This window comes from Malurus melanocephalus, unplaced genomic scaffold (assembly GCF_030028575.1).
Source record: "Malurus melanocephalus ecotype Western Australia unplaced genomic scaffold, MMel_1.1 scaffold_777, whole genome shotgun sequence".
Taxonomy (NCBI): Eukaryota; Metazoa; Chordata; class Aves; order Passeriformes; family Maluridae; genus Malurus; species Malurus melanocephalus.
This window is the reverse complement of record NW_026624009.1, coordinates 100,157-112,782: the sequence shown is the minus strand read 5'-3', so window position 1 is coordinate 112,782 and position 12,626 is coordinate 100,157. Positions and strand designations below refer to the sequence as shown.

General features: G+C 36.7%; 1 protein-coding gene across 1 annotated transcript in view; it reads left to right on the top strand.

The window, feature by feature from the left end:
* EDIL3 (EGF like repeats and discoidin domains 3) overlaps positions 1-12,626 on the top strand; it is a gene marked incomplete at its 5' end in the record, with an annotated part of 151,632 nt that overhangs the window by 98,635 nt on the left and 40,371 nt on the right. The window contains 3 exons of the mRNA XM_057385077.1: positions 3,623-3,778; positions 4,903-5,047; positions 10,979-11,163. Coding sequence (XP_057241060.1) covers positions 3,623-3,778; positions 4,903-5,047; positions 10,979-11,163 — 486 coding nt within the window. The remainder of the gene's footprint in view (positions 1-3,622; positions 3,779-4,902; positions 5,048-10,978; positions 11,164-12,626) is intronic.

The following is a 12,626-nucleotide window of genomic DNA, read 5'->3' as shown; positions in this document are numbered from 1 at the left end:
TACCTAAATTACAGGGGAAATCCTGCAAAACTCTATTGATTTTCTTTCATCCTTGATTTTTTTCCAGTTCATATAGGTAATGATAAGTCATCCTTAATAAGTGAATCCCTTATGAATTACCTTTTCTTAAAAGATGAATTATTCTTTTGTTCTTATCCTGGTGACTTTCACCTCTTTGTTTTAAAACATGGTCACAGACATAATTGAAATGTATAACTTTCTGTCCTAGATCTGAATCTACAAAGCAGAGCTTCCTGAGCTGCTTTTTCTCACAAAAGCCACATAAAAACACTTCTGAAAAAGCTTTTAGTGCTAAAAGAKATACTTTGCATTTCTTCACAACTTCCTACTGAATTATATTAGTTAAGGATTTCAGCATCTGCTTTGTTATACCCATTGCTACGGTTGTAATATTTTCAATTTTTGTTAAGGTCTAACTTGAAAAATTCAGAACACATAAAAAAAGCCCAATTTTTCAAAGGGAAATTTAATTCTTGCTGTATCCATATGGACTGAAAAGCCCTACCACAAGCATATTAGTCCAGGGGTAATTTTTATATAAGCAACCACGGGCATTTGAAAGCATCTTTTTTTTTTCCCCACTTCACTGGGGTTTTCCTGCAGATCTTGACAGAATATGTAGACCCAATTGCAAAACAAGACAAGGTTTTATTTCTTGTGCTGTTATCACAATATTCCCAAGGTTCAACAGTGCTTAAAAAACCAGTTTGTGACTCAAAGGATGGATACTGATCATGAAATCCTCTAAAAGGAAAGATTCTGCAAATAGGAATAGGACATCCAGTGGTTCAAACCATGGTTGAATTAGAAATTATTCTTTGAGAAGGGAAGAAAAATCCCCATAAATTCTCATCCAAGAAAGCCCTCCCCAAGATTTTTGGGAGAAAACATGCCAGAAAAATTGGTAACTCAGCTGCAAAAATATTATTTATATGCATCATTGGATCAAACAAAATTTATTTGGCGTTGCATTATACGTTCCTTTTCTCATGCRGTGAAATGTGAAGATGTTACAAGTCAGCAAATAATCAATGTCTGGTTTCTGTTTCGCTGTGCTTTCTAATTTGTTTTTGCAGACAGTATTCACTTCATTATTAGCAATTTTGTAAATACATGGAAAATTGGTTTACTTGCCTGTTAATTAATATTTTGAAATTCCACATAGAGAATGAAATATGCATAAGAGACTTAGAGAAATCTTTAACTGGATACTATTCCATGTTAACTAGATTTTTAATGCAGTTATGGGACTAATAGWAGTCTCTGGAGCTCTCCTCTTACAAATATAACATATTTATTTTGGTTTGCTTTTGCCTCTGGAGGACCAGGAATTGGGGAAAAGAAGTTTTCCAAGGCTGCAAAAAGGCATAAATCTCTTCTAATCTATATCTGTCTAAACTCCTGGTGTCCATTCTCTCCACTGGAATTGCAAATATTCCTGAGCTTTTCTGATATATATGAGAAAGATCCTGTAAAAAAATCTGGTGTTTTTATTGGAGGCTTCTCCTCTCTCAATGGGTCTAAACCTTGAAAACACATGTTGTTAATCTAAAGGTGTCTGAATGTTTATTAATAATTTCTTATAGGGAGAACTATGGTAATGGTAANAAGTTTAGAAAAGTTCAAAATAGTTCAGTTTACATAGAAAAAACCCTCAGTTAATTCCAAAAGTTCAAGTCTGAGTGAACTTCTGATTAATATTAATCACAAACACCACCAGTTTACCATGCAAACATTTTAATTATTTGAATTGCTCTCTTCCAAGCATGAAGAGACAGAAGAACCACTCCATGGTGGTATTTCCTATGACAGTGACAAAGGACCACTTGCTTATACCTTAAATATAATAAATTCCTGTTTTGTATAACTGAGGCTGAATACCCACAGGATATTATTAGCATTTCCCCTCCAGCATCTGGTCTAATAAAGAAACACAGAACAGCTTTGCTGTAGTACAAAAGTTTACAGAAAGTTCAACAATTTAATTGAAGACAATACAAAATACGTTGTCTGAATTCAAATAATTTATGTAAAAGTACATGCATGAGAAAATACTGGCAAGAAGATTTGGGTAACCCTATTATCAGATGCATGTTCTTCGTTCCTAGAGATAACATACAGTCAAAAATACATGTATAATTTAAGTTACAAAAGTAGACAGTATTTCAAACACAATTTTGGGTCTACCAGCCCTTCAATGCAAAAAAAATTCCTGTTAACATGGGACAAAGTGATAAAAAAAAAAAAAAAAAAAAGAAAAAAAAAATAAAAAAACACAAAAATATATTAAAAAAAAGAAAAAAGAAAAATAAAGAGAAAAAAACCCAGAAGAAACCATAAAATTCTTCTTTTGGAGAAACAAACTGGAGGTTTCCCATTGTGCACACAGAGACAACTTGAAACACTGAAGTCTTATCACTTTACATCCTTTGTAGAAGTTAGATTTTATTCCCAAGGGGGAAAGAGTCTTCAGGCCACCCTGAAGAATAAAGAATAAAGAAATTAAAGCATTYGGACAGCAGATTTGGCTCAGAGTCATCCCTTACCTGTGCTGGGGCTGTTTTTCCAAACAGTGGAAAAGGACTTGGGGAGCACTTTGGGAGTAGAGATAAGGCTGGTTTGGAGATGAGTGCTAATGTCCTTTAAYGTATTATTTACCCTTTCCTGGTTATTTGCTCTCTAATCTTCATCTCCTTGTGCTGCTCATGCATCTCTCGCAGTGTGACAACATTTTTCTGGGCTTCATTTTGGTGAAAAACTCATGAATTTCAGTTGAGAGGGTTGGGGTGCAGCTCACATGGATTGAGTCATGGTTGGCTTCTTGGCAGGGATGGGTCTGACATTTTAAGAACTGTTGGGTCTGAGTATTCCAMTCTGAATTGTCAGAGTTGGCTTTCCCATGTCACTGATGGATAAAGGAGGTGGAATTGGGATAATGTTGAATTTTTCACCCTGAATATCTTAATTTTGTACTTCAAGGTTTTGCATTCAGCTCAGACACAAGGTGAATGTTCATCTCCACTGATTGATATTATGCTATTGACTGGTTTAAGATTAGCATTTCAGCCTTGATCTCTTGATATATGGATTTTCAGGCAGAGTTGAGAAAATGTCTTATTTCTTTGCTCTCAGAACCTCCATGTGTTTTTTATTTTCACAAAGAAGTTTTACTTGAAGCCAACTCGGGATCTTCGGTATTGCAGATTGGCTTCTGACAGAAAGGAAAATTTAGCCTTTGGTGAATTAACACCCTGTTTCTCTTTCCCTTCAGGCAGGAAATATGTAGGAGTAACTCTATATGGCAGAATTAAGTAATGTCCCAGTAATACCCCAATAACGTTCTGTTTATCTGTAATATATGTGTATATGTAATATATGTATATATGTGTGCATACATACAGAAAATAAACACAGTCCAGGCTTTTGGTCCAATTTTGCCATCATTATATGCATTTGTAAATGAAATTAATGAAATAACAAAGGAATAAATACAAATGTAAAAGTAATAATTTAAAAGCTACAGCTGTGCTTGTCACTGTCATTTAAGAATAAAAAAATCAAGGATTTTGTCCCTCAGATTAATAGTGTGCTYTTATTTCAGATAAACCTGCAGAAGAAGATGCGAGTCACTGGAGTTATAACCCAAGGTGCCAAGAGGATTGGAAGTCCAGAATATGTGAAATCCTACAAAATTGCATACAGCAACGATGGGAAGGTGTGGACAATGTACAAAGTTAAAGGCACAAAGGAAGACATGGTAAGATTAAGTCAGCTGTATCTGAATATGGTTTATCTGCCTTCAGAATTATGAGTTGTCTCTGGTCTTTAAGCCTAATTGCTTGGCAGTAWGATCTAGGTTTCACTATTACTATTTTTCTCTGGAAAAAAAAAAAAAATATATAAATAAATTGCATTTTCTCCCTGCTAAGAATTTCTTATACCTTAATTGATGGCTGCATAAATACTATTTCCCCAAGATAGAATAATCCTGTTTATTACACTTAACTGATTTTCATATTAATTAGTTTACCAGTAATTACTCACTACTCTGTTTTCAATTTAGTTTTATTACATTGGCAGATTAGAGTTAACCCTTGGAAATGCAGAACCCATTCATCAATGCTAATCTCTGTGCTGCACAAACAGTATCATCCAATGGGGTGTGTGTGTTTACAGTTTGCAGTTTCCACTTATTTTTTGATGGAGCTGTGCATACAAAAAAAAAAAAAAAAAAAAAAAAAAAAAAAAAAAAAAAAAAAAAAAACCACACAAAACCAAAAAACCCCAAAAAACTCAACTTTATTATGTAAGTTTGCATAGAACTAAGGCACTTTCCAGTGTCAGATGTAGTTTATCTGTCAAAAAGATCAAAATTCTGTGTGAGGAGGTGCATAATGAGGGGGAAAAGCATAGCACAAGGATATTTGGTTAGAGTGGGGGGTGAATAGGTAAATGCTGATAAGTTTAATTCATCCTCCCCTGTGATGGATGGGAGAGTTACAGTGAACTTCAGCACGAGCTGGATCAGATTCTGGAACCAGAGGGGAAAGAAATAAACGTCAATCAGCGCAAATAATCTCAGGCTGATTCGAATTGGGACTATTTTATGCATTAATCAAGAAAAGMAGGCATAATTTAGATAATTTAGTTGCATTAGTAGCTTCACTTTCTGGGAGTGACAAAATAGAGATGTTGGCTCAACACGAGTGGCAAACTCATCACGATGTGACCCCAAGATTATTTCTCTGATAAATTTTTGTGGGACACTAGAAATGCTGAAACAGCTGCAATTTTTGGGGGGAAACCTCTCAAGTGGGAATTCAATGGTGCTCCAGAGATCCTCCTGATGCATTTCTGTAAAAATCTGTCTTCCCCACTCAGGTTTTCCGTGGGAATGTGGACAACAACACACCCTATGCCAACTCCTTCACGCCGCCCATCAAGGCTCAGTACGTCCGTCTGTACCCCCAGGTGTGCAGGAGGCACTGCACACTCAGGATGGAGCTGCTCGGCTGCGAGCTCACAGGTGGGAGATTTCTGCATTTTCCAGCCCTCCACCCCAACCAGCAGCCCTAATCTGAGTGCATTTCCTTCCTCGTGATGTGTATTTTAGTCATCTCTTTTTGTGCAGTTAGCTCTTTTTATCTGAGTTGAAAAATCAGCAAAGTTAAGCTGAGCTAAATGGCAATGGTCAGGACGGAAGAGAAGAGGGGTATCAACTTGATAAATCTTCATAATTTTTTCTGTGCACGTTAATCTTCAATTGGTCAACCTCAATAAGGGAATAATAATAATTTTAAAAAGTACTGATGGCTATGTGGGCTTTTAATGTACCACCCTGAGCCTAACCCAAGGGATGAAAATGATTCCTGAGCCCCAGAGTTGGTTGTGCACTGCTGTGGACCCATCAATTGTCACCCCTRATTTGGGTAATTCCTCCTGGCTGCAGGGTGACACCACCTCTGTGCTGCTTCCCCTGCCATTGAGGACCACCCCAGTAAAATAAAACTTGGCTTTATTTTACTGCTGCTTTAATCAGGATTTCATTTTGAATTTGTTTCTTGGGTTTAGCAGAAGCAGGGAAAGCGTCTTGCAGCAAAAAAAGTAAATGAACAAGCGRAGCCAAATATAAAACCTTCTCAGATTCGTGTTAGGGCTCTGAAATGTAAAGCCTGACCTCTAGCCACCTTCTGAAAGAACTGTGTTGCCTTAACAAATTCRGTAAAGCATGTAAATTCTTTATCTTTTTCAAGGGATAAACCTTTCACTGGCGGGAGCACTCCACTGGTTCATTGAAGAGTGATTTTCATGTAGCTGCCTGTTTACTCTACAAACAATTGTCCTCCAGTTCACGAATGATACATCAAAACAGCTGGAGTTAAATAATTCTCAGTCCTCTAGTGACTTCAAAACCAGATTCAGAAATAAAAAGTTAATGCATTAATCTCGGTGTGGCCCTTTTCCAATATAGATGGGTTTAAGAGCAAATAGAAATTTCTGTCCGACTGCTTTGCTCTATTAGTTTGGTTCTGTTTTTTTCATGTCTCCCACTTCTGGAACCACAATTTAGAGTAAATTCTTGCCAGAATGACCAGGAATTGTTTTGCTCAAAGAACTGTGAAAGCTAGTGAAGTGAATTCATTTCAGTGGTCTCCTAACAGTTTCAAGGTCATMATTCTTAAAACTGTGGACAGCAAAGGCTCAGCAGAACAATTTCATCCTTACTGAAAGAAGAGTGTAAATTACACAGACTAATTCACTCCTAATTCCAGGTGTTCTGTCTTGGGTGGAAAAACATTTTGAGAGATCTGGTCTCCTCTCACACGCCCAGCTGCTAGAGAATAGAGGGAGACTTACAGCATCAGATTATCACAAAAAGTAACTCCTTCTTAGGACAAAACTTCAGAAAAAATGTTCAGTGCAATCTGCTTTAGTCTCATAAATAGCTTTACTTACCAGGATCCACAGTCAGATTATTGAAAAGCAGGATCAATGCTGGTGGAGTCARCCATCAATAAATTAGGCATTAATTTTCATGGCCCTGTGTTCCTGCCTTGCTCRTGTTTTGCACATCTCTGTGTCCTCRATTCCCTTCCCTTCACAGAGTATTGACGTGGGGGGAGAGAAACAGACCACAGCTACTGTTTATTAGGATGCCTTTATTCATTAAGCTGTTATTAATAACTGCACCAAGCTGTTGATTTTTAAAAACAGATCGGTGTTCACCCAGCAGTGTCACTTACTCRCAGAGCTCACTCCTGCACTCAGACATCTGCTTCTCTCAGGCATCCCCTGCCATTTGCTGYTGRAAGTTGTGTTTTTTGGTGCCTCTGMCYTGKTTTTGGGGTTTTTCAGTTCTTGCAGAGGGATGTTTGCCCCTAAAATGTGAGATTGACTCTCAGTAATCTTCTGCCTCATGCAAAATTCACATGTAAAGGGGTTTTGTAACACCTGCATTTAATGTTAGATTCTTCTTTCTTTCTTAATCCTCTAAATTGTCTAATCTGGAAAGGAATTATAGATTTATTATCCTTATTAGCACCCTTATTATCTAATACATTTGTACCTGTTCTAGTGTGAGGTGTGTTCTAGCCCATAGAAGCGAGGTTGGAATTAAATTTGAAACCAGAGGACYTTTAAAACCCSTCTCAACCCAAACCATTCTATGATTYATTAATACGATGAAAAACTTTAAAATCTCTCMATTTTATAGAAACAATATCACAGTATGCATTAAAAAGAAAATAATCACCTTTGTCCTCAAATAATTGACTATGCTGCTTTTGCCAATTCTACACAAATCTTTGTCCAAGTCAAGGCTCATGCAGAGTCTTGCATGCAGATCCATTTGTGGATTTGCTTTTGTTACATTGGATGTTGAATATTTCCACTGAGAGTTTGAGCTTTCTCAAAAAAAAAAAAAAAAAAAAAAAAAAAAAAAAAAAAAGAAAAGAGGTAGATGAGGCAAATAAAATACAGAATGAAGATTAAAAGATTGTGTCCCAGGAGAGTCAACATAAAAGTAACTTTTGAGTTGATTTTTCCAATTTTCAGGTGCTGATCCGCACTCCTTCTCATTATTTTCATTGAGCACTTGTTTTCATAGGACAAGTAAGACATGCAAACTTTTACCTTGTTGGAGTTAAACATGCAGAGGTATCAGGTATCATTTATCACACGTGGAGATATCCAAAACATTTCAAACATTCCAGGCTGAGGTGCTCCACTGGACGTACCCATGAGTGTGTCTGCATCAGCTGTTGCTGAATGAAAATGGTGAAAATGAAAATGGAAATTGAATCCTTTCACAGAGACATTAAAAAAATAAATAAATAAATAAATAAAAATTAAAGCTACAGTGCAGCAGGGAGGAGATGTTTCAGGGAGACATGAGCATTATTGAGGGATGGCCACCTGCAGACACAAAGCTGATTTGGGGATCGTCAACATAAAAGTAACTTTTGTGTTGATTTTTCCAATTTTAAGGTGCTGATCTGCACTTTTTCTCATTATTTTCATCAAGCACTTGTTTTCATAAAACAAGTAAGACATGCAAACTTTTACTTTGTTAGAGTTAAACATAGAGAGGTATCAGGTATCATTTATCACATGTGGACATATCCAAATCATCACAAACATTCCAGCCTGAGATGTTCCACTGGATGTACCCATAAGTGTGTCTCCATCAGCTGTCACTGAATGAAAATGGTGAAAATGAAAATGGAAATTGAATCCTTTCACAGAGACATTAAAAAAAAAAAAATTAAAGTTACAGTGCAGCAGGGAGGAGATGTTTCAGGGAGACATGAGCATTATTGAGGGATGGCCACCCTGATTTGGGGATCGTCAACATAAAAGTAACTTTTGAGTTGATTTTTCCAATTTTCAAGTGCTGATCCGCACTCCTTCTCGTTATTTTCATCGAGCACTTGTTTCTCATAAAACAAGTAAGACATGCAAACTTTTTACCTTGTTTGATTTAAACATGCAGAGGTATCAGGTATCATTTATCACATGTGGAGATATCCAAAACATTTCAAACATTCCAGGCTGAGGTGCTCCACTGGACGTACCCATGAGTGTGTCTGCATCATCTGTCACTGAATGAAAATGGTGAAAGTGAAAAAGGAAATTGAATCCTTTCACAGAGAAAAAAAAAAAAAAAAAAAAAAAACAAAAAAAAAAAAAAAAAAAAAAAAAACAGGGAGGAGTTGTTTCAGGGAGACATGGGCATTATGTGAGGAACGGGAGGCTGCTGCTCTCTTTGACACAGCACATTGTCCTGCCACCACGTTCTGAGTCTCACTGTTCTTCTCACTTTCTCCTTCCCAATCCTTTTGGGGCCACGGAGAAGTGTAAAATCCCATTAATTCACGCACGCACAGGCACATGGGCAAGCACAGCTGTTGTTTCATAAATCAATAATAATTCTCAGAAAAGATAGAACTGGTTTTGTTTTTTTGATGGATTGGGCCAGCACTGAATCACAGCTTTTGACAACCCATGGTTTTTTGTGTCATGAGCCTCCTTCAGACTCAGATGAAACATTCTTGCTCACAGTCCTTGTGATGCTGGAGTGATACTTCAGGATTTAATAATGAGCAAAGTCCCTCTCTAAAGCAGCAGATTAGTCTCTCTCATTCGAATACCACGAAAAGCTATCAATTGCTCCCTCCCACTCCCAGGAAAATTGTTTTTGTGGTGGTTTTGAGAGGGCTGTGCAATTTCCAATTGTGCGCTGAGAATCAATTCTGAAAGAATGGGGATTTTTTTTTTTTTCAAAAGTTAACTCTGCTTTCTCTTATTTTTCATTTGTTTCCTTGGCTTGTTTCAATTAACATGAAATTATTTATTTTTTTTTATTTTTTTAAAAACATTTAAACTTTTTTTTAAGATTATTTTTTTTTTAAAAAAAAAGTATTTAAAAATTTTAAATACAGGAGATATTTTTGGTGTTATGTGTGTCTGGTAATGCATGCTCACTCCTTCTGTTAGACCTCCACAAAGGGCCTGTGGTCTTGCCTTCCTGACCGAATCTCTGATAATTTCACTTAATTCTGTGCATTTTACCAGTGAGAAAAACAGAACACAGAATCTGGCAGAAAGGTCTTTTCCTGTAATACCAAAAAAACTTAAAAAAAAAATAATCAGGTCTTTAAATGTGGATAAAAATACTGTGAGGAAAATAGACTTTTAGGGCAAAGAGAACCAGGGATGTTAAATGGTTATTGGCGACTTAGCAGAGTCAGGTGGGTGGGTTCCTTGAATTTGTAAAGCAAAAACTTTKGGATAAATACACATATACAAGGTTTTGACTGCTGGGGCAGGAAGGAAATGAGAAAATACATATTTTTTTTTTTACATTGCCATGTGCATCTTTTCCATCTTTCAGCTCACCTTCAGTGAAGCTGCTAAGCTTCACTTCATGTCCCCATAGCCACACATCCACCTTTCCTGTCCTCTTAAACCTTCTGTTTCTCAGCCCCTTGCCTTTATTTTCTGATCTTTTGTTTAAATCTTAAAACTACGCCTAAAAACTGTCTGCCTTCTTTACTTTCCAGTCCTGTTTTTTCCATGCTGCTGTTGAAGGGTTTCTCTCCTGTTCCATCTCTTTTCTTCCAAATGCACTTTCCATATTCCCAGCACAGAGCATCAAGGGAGAGGAACACAAAGCGACTTATGAATTTTTATTCTTATATTTTTTAATTCAGAATAGAGAAGGGAGAAGCTCAAGATCTATCTTTGCTGCAGTCAAAATAACTCAATGGTGTGGGATGTCCACAAGCAAATAAGCCATTAATTATTGATATCTCCTAACTGATAACCTACTGTTCTCCCTCCTTCACAATTGTTTGTTGTTGTTGGCTTTTTTTTTGGTTTTTTTTTTTTTTTTTTTTTTTTTTTTTTTTTTTTTTTTTTTTTTTTTTTTTTTTTTTGTGGTCACCCACTCCTTCAGTGGGGTTTTGGACTTTCTGGATTTTTAGCTAAATTCAAAAGTGTAAAAGAGTGCTTGTGAACATTTTATTTCAGCAGTGGCTTTGAGAAAACTTAATATTTCCTTGGTAAGCAAACATATGGTTGATGTGAGATGGCATAAAAGCACAAGGAAAATCAAACTGAACAGGGGAAACAATGTTTTCCTGCCGGACAGGAAAATAAAAATGAGACAAGCGCAGACAAAAGTCATCTTTTCATTTTGTTTCGCTTCATATATTTATGCCAGGATAAAATATGTTGAATTCTCTATCTTGATTTTGAATCACCCAAGCAATTGTTGAAACAAAGTGCCTGGAATTGACTATTTTTCATGTATTTGTTTTTGMGCTCCTTCAACAATAGTCTTGATTAAAGCCTTTTTTTTTTTTCAAGAATCTCAATTTTTCTTTGCTGTAACAGAAAACCTAAAACTACAACAGAGAAAAATAGCAGCACGACTGATCTTATCCTGCTGTTCCAGGTTGCTCTGAGCCCCTGGGGATGAAATCAGGGCACATTCAGGATTTCCAGATCACCGCCTCCAGCGTTTTCCGTACGCTCAACATGGACATGTTCTCTTGGGAGCCCAGGAAAGCCCGGCTGGACAAGCAAGGCAAAGTCAATGCCTGGACCTCTGGCCACAATGACCAGTCACAGTGGCTGCAGGTAAATTTCCACGTGGATTTTCCCAGATTTTTTTTTTTTTTGTGTTCTTCTGGTTTGGTTTTATATTTATATTTTTCTGTTTCTGAGCGTGACCATCCAATCTCTTCCACATGTAAGTGATGAAAGTCCAACAGATCTTCACATCTTTGTTGCCACAGCTGCTGAAAACCCTACTAGGGGTTTGCTCCACTAATTTTCATTTGAAATAAACAAAAAATGGTAGCTGCAGATCTGTTTCACTGAATTCTCCTCATTTGTTGAGTGAGATGAGTTCATCTCTTTCCCTTTCTGTCCTTCCAAGGATCCCCTGGAAAATCATATTTACTTTTGGCTCYGTAGTAAACCTTATCACCTTAGCAAATCCCATACACAGAAATTATCTTTGACTAATTAAGGCYGCTCAGAATTTCCTCCTGACAGAACTCTGGAGCCAGCCAGCTCCAGAATTCACCTGAATTCATCACAAACCTGTGCACAGGGGTTTGTTTTCAGCCCATAAGTGATTTATACCAGTCGCTAACATGACATATTGCAATAAATCGCCATTGTGGAAGCCTATTTGACCAGCCACTGACACATTTACATTTTTTTGAGCTGTTGAAAATAGCAATTTTCATTCATCTGCCAGTTTGCAGTGGAGTTCTCAGTGGGAAGCCTCAATGGCACTAGACATGGCTACTAACCCCCTGCAATCCCTTCACATTTAAATTATGACATATTAGCCCTTTTTTCCTACAGTTGCTAAGCAAGTTAGGAATATGATTATTGGGGGTTTTTTTTGGTTTTTTGTTTTTTTCTCCCAAGTTTGCACATCCTCTGTAAAAGGAAGGTGCAGTTGCCTTATTTGTTTAACTTTGGAATAGCTGAAGATCACAGATTTTGCTAAAATTTTTTTTAGAGTAGCTTGTTGGAACAGCAGTTAGTAACTTCTGGAAGGGATGAAAATTTCATGGCTGTGTTTTATGGTGGACAAGAAGACGAAAATATTTCTCTGCAGGGAAAGAGAGGTGGTTGCATCATATTTGAGCCCCATCAGTGAAACCAAGAATGTGCAGGGATTCCACACAGAAATTTCCTATTTTGTATTCTTGATCCTGTGGACGACAGTGGATTTTTAATTAACTACAGATGGCAAGGGGTTGCAGAGTTAATCCTCATATTCTAAAATTTTTCATGCTGTTGTAAATCCTGCTATATTTGAATTTACTTGAACCTGCAAAATTAATCTGACCACTCACACAATCTCTGCAAGTCCTTGGACTGTAAGGAATAGTTCTCATTTTCTGGTCAAAAAGAAAGCTTTGAAGAAATACTCATTTTAATTACTCATATGACTACATATTGAGTTCAATAGCTTTATGGCAATATTAGCAATCTACCTTTTCCTGSAAAACATTATACATAATGATATTTCTTCAAAAAAAAAGGAACTTAACATTTCATTTTCAGGAGAAAAAAAAATA